At 31.3% G+C, this 12,328-nt stretch overlaps 1 protein-coding gene across 3 annotated transcripts in view; it reads left to right on the plus strand.

Moving 5' to 3' along the window:
• The window catches only part of LOC139517341 (sodium/potassium/calcium exchanger 4-like), a 76,208-nt gene that overhangs the window by 44,723 nt on the left and 19,157 nt on the right, over positions 1-12,328 (plus strand). For all 3 annotated transcript variants that reach the window (XM_071308278.1, XM_071308277.1, XM_071308276.1), the window contains 2 exons: positions 8,044-8,118; positions 10,748-10,827. In XM_071308278.1, the coding sequence (XP_071164379.1) occupies positions 8,044-8,118; positions 10,748-10,827 (155 nt within the window). The remainder of the gene's footprint in view (positions 1-8,043; positions 8,119-10,747; positions 10,828-12,328) is intronic.

A 12,328-nucleotide genomic window follows, 5' to 3' on the forward strand; every position in this document is an offset into this window, starting at 1 on the left:
ACGTAATCATTTCAGGATCGTATGAAACTGATTGCTTCTCACCGTGATGCGAAACAATAAGGTCAAATCAAATAGATGTTACATAACGAAGGCGGAGATTCTCATTATAAAAAGGCCCTGAGTAAATGTCAAAACCCGATTTAGAATTCCATTGTCTAAGTGTAAACGACCACTCTGACGAGTATTAGAGAGTAAGAGTAAAAATATTAATGAAAAATGTAATACGATTCTAGTATATGTCATTAGGGGATGCCATATTGAAACTCGCACGTGACTGATTTTGTGCCAAATTACCAAAGCTGATATCGTTATATAATCTATCCTGCAATATTGCAACCTTTCTATGTAATTGATATTAAAAATCGACGTCTTGTTTAAAGCAATATATGGCTAATGGTTCAGAGGAAAATCGAATCACATTCTAACAGTTCTCATGAATCAAATAAAAATCATTAACCAAAGAGTAATTTCTGTCAAAAAGTACATCGCACATTAGTTTCCTTTACAACAGTTTTATCATTAAATCCTACATAGTTTACTCAGTCCCTTATTATGATCAAACAATGGATTTGAACAGGATTAATACAAAAATATCTCTTCTTGCCCCCTAAAAAGGATAATTTTTCCGAAGTACCGGCGTTAATTTGGAATTTTTTGGGTTCTTGCTTCTCATTCCTTAATTTGATTTGGTATTTTGATGATATGTATTTGTCTGGTTACTATGAATCGCATCTGGTGCAAGAAAATTGGTACCGTTAATTTTATTACTACCACTGGATCGATGCCTCTGCTGGTGGACTATTAGTCCCCGAGGGTATCACCACCCCAGTAGCCAGTACTTCGGTACTGGCATGAAAATACAGATTTTTTTGTGTTATTAAAATTTACTGTTACAAAATGATAGAAATTATTATAAATTAAGGAATGTATTTCCCTCATGCAAAGCTCTGATTCCTTTCACTGATTTGGCTATACCTTTTGGACCTTTTGGATTATAGCTCTTCATCTTTTATATAAGCTTTGGATTTCAAATATTTTTGGCCACGAGCATCACTGAAGAGACATGTATTGTTGAAATGCGCATCTGGTGCAAGAAATTTGGTACCGTTAATTTTATTGAAACACTTGTTGAAATATTTCTTCGCCTGAAGTATTCGATTGTTTACTCCGTCATCTTTTTCCTTTCTTATTTTCAATATGGAACGGTTGTTGATCAACACAGCTAAGCAGGAATCTGTTGCTCGGTGGTTGTCGTCTTTTTATGTTGTTCAAAAGTGTTTTTCGTTTCTCGTTTTTATATAGATTAGACTGCTGTTTTTTTTCGTTTAAATGGTTTTACACTAGTAATTTGTAGGGCCCTTTATAGTGTGCTGTTCGGTGTGACCCAATGGTCCGTGTTGGAGGCCGTACTTTGACCTATAATGGTTTACTTTTATAAATTGTTACTTGGCTGGAGAGTTGTGTCATTGGCACTCATACCACATCTTCCTATATCTATCTATAACAAATGACAAAAAATACTGAATAAGATTGAAAGTCTTGAGTTCAGATTTAATGCAAGGGAGACTTTTTAGCTAATTGACATTACAATGAAGACTATTAAGCTGTTTAAGCATGGTTTCAGAAAGTTTTAGAAATTGTAAACAATCGGCTTAGATTTTGTGTCATTATAAAACAGACAAAAATACAGAACGTACAAACTGACCTTTAAAACTGGATTATTTTTATTTTCATAATCAACATAAAAATGCTTAAAGCTTGTTTTCAATAACTAAGAGCATTGTGTGAGATATGGTATTTGTGTTTAATTTTGTTGTGAAATGTTTCTTCCGTTATACTGATATGATAGCATAATAGGTTGTTGTTTTGTTTAAGTTTCATTCTAAGTCAACTGATTGCATGAAACTAGAAAGTTAAGCACACACAAATGTTAACCTGGCCAAATGTTTATTAATTTGTTGTATGTACAGAAACACGAGTGTCAAATATTTAGTTCTGTCTTAATTTATTCATAATTACTCAAGAGTTTGACAAACAATATGGACGCTTCTCAATTGTCTAATGCCGTAACTTGACTTCTATTCTCCTCTGCTGTTTAGATGTTTTGCTGGGTTGCGGTTGCATTGACGGCTCCTTCAGAAATATATATCATTGGAAAGTGGTTATGTTCTATTCTATCGCCATCCGTCAACTTCGATCTCATTCCATTTCCTCTAATCTTCTTAATAAATAGTCATAACAACAAGGTAATATTTTCCTTAATGACATAGATGAAGTAGAACTTAGTTGTCACTGCCACTGTAAATAGGAAATCTCCAGTGTAAGAAGGATACCAATAATATTAGTATAAATTATTACGGAAACTTGTAAGAAGTTCGTTAATGCATTATTGGCATTAATCATATATCTGATTTTATTCAGACATTTGTAAATCTTTCTAAAGGAATCTTCGGAGTTTTTTCGATACTGTTTAATTTAAATATTGAAATCTTCCTTTATTACGCTGTTTAACTCTGTTCACATGTAAATAGTGCATTTTTTACTATCATTTTAAAAATAAAGTGTATTTTAATAATAACGGTAACGAAAATATTTAAAAAAAAATTGATAGTCAAATAATATATCAATTTATTAAGTTTCTATATTAAAACTATGTAAACGCCTACTATATGAACTTTTGGAATATACTTTTTATTGACATTCGTTAAGTGTTATTGGCTCTGTAATATCAAATACCCGTTTGTCAATTGTTAAGAAGTTATTTTTGTAACATACCCACCTAAAGCTATTTTTAAGTCGTTATGAAAGCCGATAATTTGTTCTCATTATGACACTTTGCTAAACTTTGTATTCCCTATTCAATTACTACTTAAGTCAGGTGAATTGTTTCTCAGTACCAGTGACATAACTCTATATCATAGATCTCGCATAATGCCAATCTAGACATTAACCATTTTGTCAAGTTGCTTTCGGTCAAAATACATGGCTGTACGCTGTTTGTGCTTTGTTCGTGCGATTGCAGTCAGTTGAAAAGCATTTTGTACGGCACTTATATTAGTACATTACTTGTGTTTATAATTCACGTTCCTCAAACCATGGATTTGCAAAATAGTATGACAAAAAATCTGTTATAAAAATGTAACTCTTTTGTTCATGGTTTAAAAGGATAAACATCAAATCTGTAATTACTCTGGTGTACCGTTTCAAATGAAATGCCAAGAACTTTTGTAAATGCTAGGTTTCTAATTATGATTTCAATTTCCCCATTGTGAACATTATTGATCGATAGCGTCAGATTTTGTTAGTTTTATGAAACTCCCCTTTTTGAATATTCATTTGAGTAAATGTGTTCCCTTTTTTGAATATTCATTTGAGTAAATGTGTTCCACTTTTTGAATATTCATTTGAGTAAATGTGTTCCCCTTTTTGAATATTCATTTGAGTAAATGTGTTTCCCTTTTTTCACATCCCAGCAGGCCTGTATATAGGCTACATATCTCCAGGTTGATGCGATATTCCAGGGTAACATTTCCTATCATAATTTCCATGAAAAAAAAAACTATTGCAACAAGGGTTTCAAGGTGACAAAGTTGAAGTAAATCCTGAGAAAGTTTTTATGAATGCAATCATGATTTGGTTGACCCTTGTATTATACTTAGGTCGCAGACGATATATTCCAATTTTCCATAACCACGTATCCGTCCTCTTCCACTCGATTGTAACATTACCGAATACATATTATTACCAGATTTTAACGGTGTCACATATTATGAAAAAACAACTCACCATTATAGAGCACATGAGGTGACACAAAGTTTGATGGTGTTTGCGTAGCTCAATCTGTGTTGTAGTAACAGCAGCAATAAACGCCAAGTCATTTAAAATATTTTAATCAATTGAACTCATTAATCTTTTTTGAATATGTGCATGATGTGGAAGATTTTCATTAATGGACTATCATAATTAATTTGAATCGCTTCCGCATCGCCTGCTTAAGGGAATGTACGCATTGATATTATAAAGTTATTTTCCAATTGATTGTCCAGGATTAACGATATTTCGGCTAAGAAACTTTATCATTGATTATATGGAAAGTTTCCAGTGAGACAATATCTTACAGACCTATATAATAATGAGTTGGCAATCACCAGCTCAGTAGTCAGTACTTTTTGTGCTGACATGAATTATCATTGATATGGTTATATTTATAAATTAACTGTTTACAAAATTTAGAATTTTTGAAATACTAAGGCTTTTCTACCTCAGGCATAGATTACCTTAGCTGGATTTGGCAAAACTTTTAGAAATTTTGGTCCTCAATGCTTTTCAACTTCGTACTTTATTTATTTGGCCTTTCTAAATTTTTTGGATTCGAGCGTCACTGATGAGTCTTTTGTAGACGAAACGCGCGTCTGGCGTATATACAAAATTTTGTCCTGGTATCTATGATGAGTTTATTTCCAACCACTGGGTCTATGCCACTGCTGGTGGAGATTTATTTCCCCGAGGGTATCACCAGCCCAGTAGTCAACACTTTTTGTGCTGACATGAATTATCATTGATATGGTTATATTTATAAATTAACTGTTTACAAAATTTAGAATTTTTGAAATACTAAGGCTTTTCTTCCTCAGGCATAGATTACCTTAGCTGGATTTGACAAAACTTTTAGGAATTTGGGTTCTCAATGCTTTTCAACTTCGTACTTTATTTATTTGGCCTTTTTAACTTTTTTGGATTCGAGCGTCACTGATGAGTCTTTTGTAGACGAAACGCGCGTCTGGCGTATATACAAAATTTAGTCCTGGTATCTATGATGAGTTTATTTATGCCATTTTGCTTCAAGTTTCAAGAGTCAAGTTTTGTAAACATTTTGTTATTCAAGATCTCAAATACAAAAAAAAAAGATTTGAAAACATCCTTGAAATATATAGATTTTGTTCTGAATCGACTCTTAATTAAGTGTTGCGCACATTTATGTCAACTTTCAATGCTATTTAACTCGTCAACTTTTGATTAAACTTCCAACTGGTTTTATTAGAGCGTCACTGATAAGTCGAGTCTGATGTATATTGAACGCGCGTCTGTCGTTCCAAACTATAGCCTGGAAATTTGTATGGGGTTTCAGATTGACAAAATTAATCTTAAAATGTCAACCTTAACTCACTAGAATAATCGTCACGAATTTAGATAGCTAATGTTAAGCAATATGCATTATGATGTTAACAAGTCTTCTTGTAATACATATAACAGATACATCCAATGCCCTTTCCAATAGTAAACCGAGTTTAATAGATTTCAAGAAAAATGTAGTACAAATGTCTTAATTTGAGACTAGTTTTTAAATGAAGACAATTGAAAAAATTTTGCGACGATATGAAAAAAAGGAATACATGAAATGGATATGACCCTTTGATGTTGCGTAATCAAGTGGGCTTAAAGTTAGGTTTTTTAATAACTCAAAGATTATTGATTTCATTTCACTTTGGACTGAATAAAACACAAACTTGTTGACTACCTTAACAACAAACAAGTCTTTCTTTAAATATTGGTGTGGAGTGATCAATTGGACCGTGATAAATGTTGTTTGCATCCACGAGACTTTCAAGACAACTCAGTGGTCAGCTTGTTTCTATACATTATAGAAAAAATAGTTACTGTTTGGATCACTACCATTTGACTCTAAATTATTTTAGTTTAGAATTGGTTTAGTAATGCTCTTTTCACTGTGACACAAACTTCACAAGAAAGAATATACCAAAGACATCAATTGTAACAGTTTTAATAACAGATCCTTTACTACTACTAAATAGAGTTTGAGGTGGTACCCAACACTACAGGGAGATAACTCTGTAATATCAGCTAAACGTTTTAATTACGTTGCATTGTGAAGGCATTGTAAGGCGTCTCAATGATCAAAGTTAGTGTTTGTCAAACTGCTATGTAACCAGTGTAATTTTCCTGATAAAACGCTTGGTTCAAATGTTTTGATTTTTTGATATTTTTGTTAAAGGGTCAAAGTAAATACTTTTTTCAAAATTTTATGAAAATTAAACGAGCCAAATTAATTTTAGGGAAAGTGTTGGGTACCACCTTAATGGCATCTAACAATGCGGGTATTTCGGCAGAATACCTTATATACAAAAACATTTTTAATTATTTATTTGTAAATTTAATATTATTTCAGAATGAACCTGTATTATATATTCATAAATAGGCCCTTTAAATGCAAAACGAAAGCATTTGAAGCATACTTCTGTTTACACCAGTCAGACGCATATTAAACATATATTTTTTTTCATTTTTAAACATGTATATAACTATGTCCAATTGTTTTTTTTGAAGTGCATAAGATCCTATCTATCGAAAGAAGCAACTGAAACTTTGGTCTTATCTTTGGTTATATCACATTTAGATTATTGCAATGTTATACTTTTTGGAATTTCACAAACTGATTTATATAAATTGCAACGTATACAGAATATGTGTGCCAAACTTGTGTTAAACCGTTCTAAGTATGATAGTGCCAAGAAGGCATTGTTTGACTTACACTGGCTTCCGATCAAAGCCAGAATTACATTCAAAATCTTAACATATATGTACAACTGTCATGTAGGTAATGCACCGTAATATTTGATCAATTTGTTAAATCCTCAAATGTCGAAACGTTCATTAAGGTCGTCAGAGTCATCTATTGGTTGTTATGCAGTCCCATATAACAAAAAGAAAACTTTTTCAGATAGAAGCTTTAGTACTATTGGGCCAAAATTGTGGAATGAACTAGGTACAAATGTAAGAAACTCTGAATCTTTGGATACTTTTAAATGTCGGTTGAAAACATTGTATTTCGAAAATTATTTTGAACTTTTCTGACTTTTTTCTTGTGTATCACAGTGTATATTTTCAATTTTTGGTATAGTACATACATATTGTATTTTTGTATAGTATTTTTGTATTTTATATGTCATTTATGTACAACGCCATTGAATACATATTGTATATGTAGAAATAGGCGTTTAATTAAGTTTTCATGTTTCATGTTTCATTAAATGTCGTGAACGTAAGACGTGTTTTATTGCTTGAGCTAGTCCCAACCAAAAACTTATAATTAAGACGAGGCGATATCGTTACACAATCGATACCCCCCCCCCCCACAAAAAAAAACTGAGGTGATCTCAGGTGATCTATTATGCTAACAGTTTCTGTTCCACATATGGCATCTGTCTTGGTATTCGTGTGAGTAAAAATCTGACGACAAGTCTCTGTCTTTGATGTCATAATCAAGGAATAGGGGACGGATTTGTGGTTTCGACAACCAGAAAATATTCGTGGTCATATTCGATACAGATATTCTGTAACGTTCCACCAACTCGTAATGGCGTCCGTTAAACTTTCGGAGTTATGTCTACTTTACTTTTTGGAAAATTGTAACCAGCAATCCTCATTCAAGCAAATTATCATAGGAATTCAAGATCTCGAATGTCTTATAAGTTGAAGGACTACCAATTGTTTCAGTATTATCATTTACTAAAAGTAGTCTGTAAAAGCAGGTTTTACTCACATAACAACTTGAGCTCAAACTAGTGTTACACATCTATGATAATTGTATGTGTTTCCTACCAAATACGCCGTTGATGAACAATTCAGTAGAAATGGAGAGGAAGCAAAATATTGGTGTCTTTTCATGATGATAACTTGTGTACACCGAATATAAAACGGAATGCTACAACTTAGTATTTAAGTATGAATTGATTTATTTCTTTTAATGGTTTTAGAATGAAATGGTCTCCGTCATATGAAAACATTAAAACTGGTATACAAGTGTTAAGATTATGAAGACAAAAGTAAATATATCCAGTTATATTAGAACAAAAATACCATAGGCAGCATAAATTAAAAACAGTTTAATGACTTTTTTCTGATCGTAGAACCTGTAGTTACTGCAGAATTCTGTTGACAATGTATGAATTTAAGTTATTTGTTTCTCTATAAATAGAAATGTTGTCTTGTTTTATCAATATATGTTTAATATTTTTGCTATAGGTAGTTACTCTGTCTTGGTGGATGATGTGTAGAGATTCTTTCTATTATTCATTGTCTGTCGTTGTTCTTATATTGGTAAGTCAATTAAAGGTTAGTATGGTAATGTACAAATCACATTTCATATCTATTTATTTGTTTTACAAGACTGGGAAGAAAATAAATGGTCGAGTTTCAGACGTATCATATAACAACATCAAAACATATGATTTTATTTGAAACCCTTTTTATTTATTTGTTTGTCAGTTGTTTTTTTTAATTACTTATTAACTTTCTGTTGCTGCTTCATAGACCACTACGATTAATTTGATGCTAGCATTTTAATGCTATATAAATGAATTATCCTAATGTTTTACTGTCATGCAGATCACGAAATGTTATCATTTATATCTTTGATAAGTTTATCTTATGATATTTAGTAAAATGAATAGATTGATTTGTTTTCCCTTGGTTACTTTGCGTTATAAATGTTGCTGATTCATTCATTCTGTTAAAGTTGTTGTTTTGATATCACTGCACAACAATGGCTTTCCACATTTAGAAATGGGGTTAATGTTAAGATAAAGTTGTAGAATTGCTAAAACTCAAAACTGAAATCTACAAATAAGCGAATAACAATAATGACATATCAGGCTCCGAGAATGAAACAACTAAAAAAAAAATTATACAATTTTAAGACAGAACAAAAAACCTAAAATTTGTAATATTTGTTGAATGTATCTGCCTTAGGTTAAGCTTTAATTTTGTACAAAGTCGGGAATGTGATATGTGTTACTGAGTAATTGCTCAAACAGTTTAACAAATTGCAGTTTGATTTCGTCTCCCACAAACTGATTAACTGGCAAAATATTTTAACAAATTGCTTCAGTGAAAGGTTGCTAGTTTGAAGTGATTGCAGAGAAATAAAAAGCAATACTTACCATCCAACTCCAACTAGTGATTGTCTGTCATGAGTTTCAAACAAAATAATAACTTTCTGTAATATAAGTCACTGGTGTAAAATGGGCTAACTTTGACTTGAAAAATTCTATATTATATTACTTTAGTAAAACTTTTCGGATATTTTTTAATTGTGTTTGAATTTCTTGACAAACATATCATCGAACTGAGGATAGATGATAAGTATCTCTTTTTTATTTCGCTGCACTCACTTTATATTAACAATCTTTCACTGAAGCAATTTGTTTAAATATATTACCAGATAATCAGTTTGTGGGAGAAGGATCCAAACTGCAATTTATTAAACTATTTCAGCCATTGCTATTGTGATACCTCAAAACCTACAGAATGAATAAGCAAAGTAATGCATAAAACGGATAATATAAATTTCCAAAATATATTGAATAGTTAAACAGACTACCGTTGTAACATAACAACTGAATTTGACGCGGTGTATTTTATTGGCTTTTAAGTCTGTAAAAATAATGGTTTGTTTCCTACATCCTACACAAAATAAAAAGGAATGTTTCAGACATCCCACACAAAATCAAAAGGTTTGTTTTAAACATCCCACACAGAATCAAATATGGACAATTGGTTAACCAATATAGCTTTTACATTATCTTCCGAAGAATGAATTTTATCAAGTTTAAACGAACTGATATAATGTATTTTTTTTTTAAATAAAACTTTTGTAAAATATAGAATATTCATAATGAGTGTCAGATTTATTATTTGACATATTTCGATGCGGACATTAACAGCCTGTATGTCTGTAGGATATAAAACATGCTTACAAAATCACATTTTTTTTTATATCTTGTAAAGAAACATGTTGTTTTTTATTTTCAAAATGTTAAGTCATTAAATATCGACTTGAAGTTTGAAATTCGTTTTAGCGAAACTTGCTTGATTTTGAATGTGCTTCAGGCTTTTGATGTTCGTTACGTCGACGAAAAGCAGTGAGAAAGAAAAGAATTTTTCGACGAGACTTATTCAGTTTCTGTGACAACAACCGAAAATTTATGTAAACATGAAATGCTATGACACACAAAGTACGGGCGCCGAATAGGACTCTTGTGGTTTTGTACTCGAAATTAAATTTTGTACGGGCAAAAGTGAGTTTTGTTCAACAAAAATGAGTTCAGTTTAACAAAATTTGTAGCATACTACAAGTTAAAATCTTTCAGTGGACAAAAGTTACTTTTGTCATGACAAAATTCATTTTTGTAACACAGACTTAACTTTTGTTACCTAATATGAAAATTGGGCGACAAAAGTCAATTTTGTAAGCAAATTAGTTTAGTTTGGATTCTGTGAACTAATTTGCATACAAAAGTGATATTTTGTCTGAATTTTGTGGTTATTATTGTGTAGACAAAATTGAGTTTTGTTAAACAGAAGTGAAATTTTAACACAAAAATCAATTTTGTATTACAAAATTAATTTTTGTCACAAAAGTTAATTTTGTGTCACAAAAGTCAATTTTGTATGCAAATAAGTTTATATTTACATACCTATTTGACAAAATTTAATTTTGTCATGACAAAAATGAATCTTGTCATCACAAAATTGAAGTTCTCATAAAACAAGTCTGTATCACATAGTTTTGTAAGACAAAAATTATTTTGTTCTAACAGAATTGAATTTTGTACAAAACCACAAGAGTCCCATTCGGCGCCCCGTACAAAGAGCATATAAAAGACACAAGATATCGGCAAAATATATCACACAATATGTTACACTAGTTTTGTTTATTATATTTTAGGTTGTTTCAGATGGCATTGTAACGTGGTATGAATCTCTCATCATGCTTATTTTATATGCAGGATATATTGTAGTTATGAGGTGAGCAATATTCCTATAGAAACTCGTGTTGCTTTTCATATTTTTTTATTTTGCACCGCAGTTTACCTTGGTATGTTTTGCTTACGAATTATTTCTTTAACACAAATCAAAATAATTTGCAAATAATATTGAACAATTTCATTTATCACAAGATACGCAATGGTTTTTTTTAACATGAACTAAAGGATTTTTTTTTTTTATGAAATGAAATTTCTTGAAATGTTATTTAAAACAAAGCAATACTAGGTTAGCTAGGGTTAGCTTAACTAATTTTTTAAATAGTAATGTTGCAAAGTTTTTGGTGTATATTAGGGCTATGGATAATACTAAGATATCAGTTTAGATTTCTTGATACCCGACTTTATTTTTTAAACCATAATAAAAGAAAAGCATATATTCCTCGTTGAGAGATGTTGATTTTGGATGATAACTTGAGTTATCCTTTAAGGATTGTAAAATAATCAATTCGGGCATTTTGGCAGTGTTACTAAACTTTGAACAATTTGGGACCTTTGGCTTTTTAAATTATGATGACAAGAAAATGTTCTCCTTTATTGTTAGACATTCTCAAGATTTTATACTGATATACTGCGGTAATAGAGGCTTTGTATCTTTAACTTCTTCAATCCGATAAAACCCATTATAAATGTCTGTTTGTCCTAGATATATAAAAACGCATGCATTTGCGGTCAGAATCTTAATGTTAAATCCGATGCCTCGTGTAAGATGAGTGGTGCGCTCTCTGCGTGTCAAAGAACCGTTGCAAAGTATTTTTTCAGGGGTTCATAAGTCAAATTTTGTTACGAGGAATATCTGTCCATATCTTACATATTCCTTTTTTCATTGGCACTCCGAATGTTAACCCTTTATCCCGGTTGTTCAGCTTTGCAGAGCCAGTCTATTGGAAGTATATGTTGATGTGTAATCGTTCTAAAAGATATTGAAATAATTACCATTACACGATAAACAAACAGATTTTTCTCAAACGAATGAAAAACATTTGTATTTTTCCACATTAGTTTTGTACCAATTGACATATGTTCACCGATTAATAGCCGTAGACAGAATTGACAGTTCTATGAAAATAATATATTTCTAGACCGTTTCCAGTTCAGGCCCTGTTGATATCTAGTATTATTTCCTTCTGGTAATGAGTTAATATAGATTCAAAATGAACTCCAATATTTAGCTTGTGGATTTTGATTGTAAATCATTTCAGGGTTGGACGGGTACGCAATTATATCAGGAGAGTCGAATGGGTGCAAATGTAATTTAAATTCTATTGAACTAACGTTTCCAAATTTTACTGTCGATTGATTTGACTCCCGTGATGTAGATATTTTTATTACATATCATTTGGTTTTACAGCTTCACGTGTATTCAAACACTACCATACCCTCAGTATTGAAATTGAGTATTATTCGGAAACTTCCTTAAAGAATTTTCATAAATGGTCTCAATTTTGAGACTTAAATGGTTCTTAATAACATTACATTAGTGG

This window comes from Mytilus edulis, chromosome 3, assembly GCF_963676685.1.
Source record: "Mytilus edulis chromosome 3, xbMytEdul2.2, whole genome shotgun sequence".
Classification (NCBI taxonomy): Eukaryota; Metazoa; Mollusca; class Bivalvia; order Mytilida; family Mytilidae; genus Mytilus; species Mytilus edulis.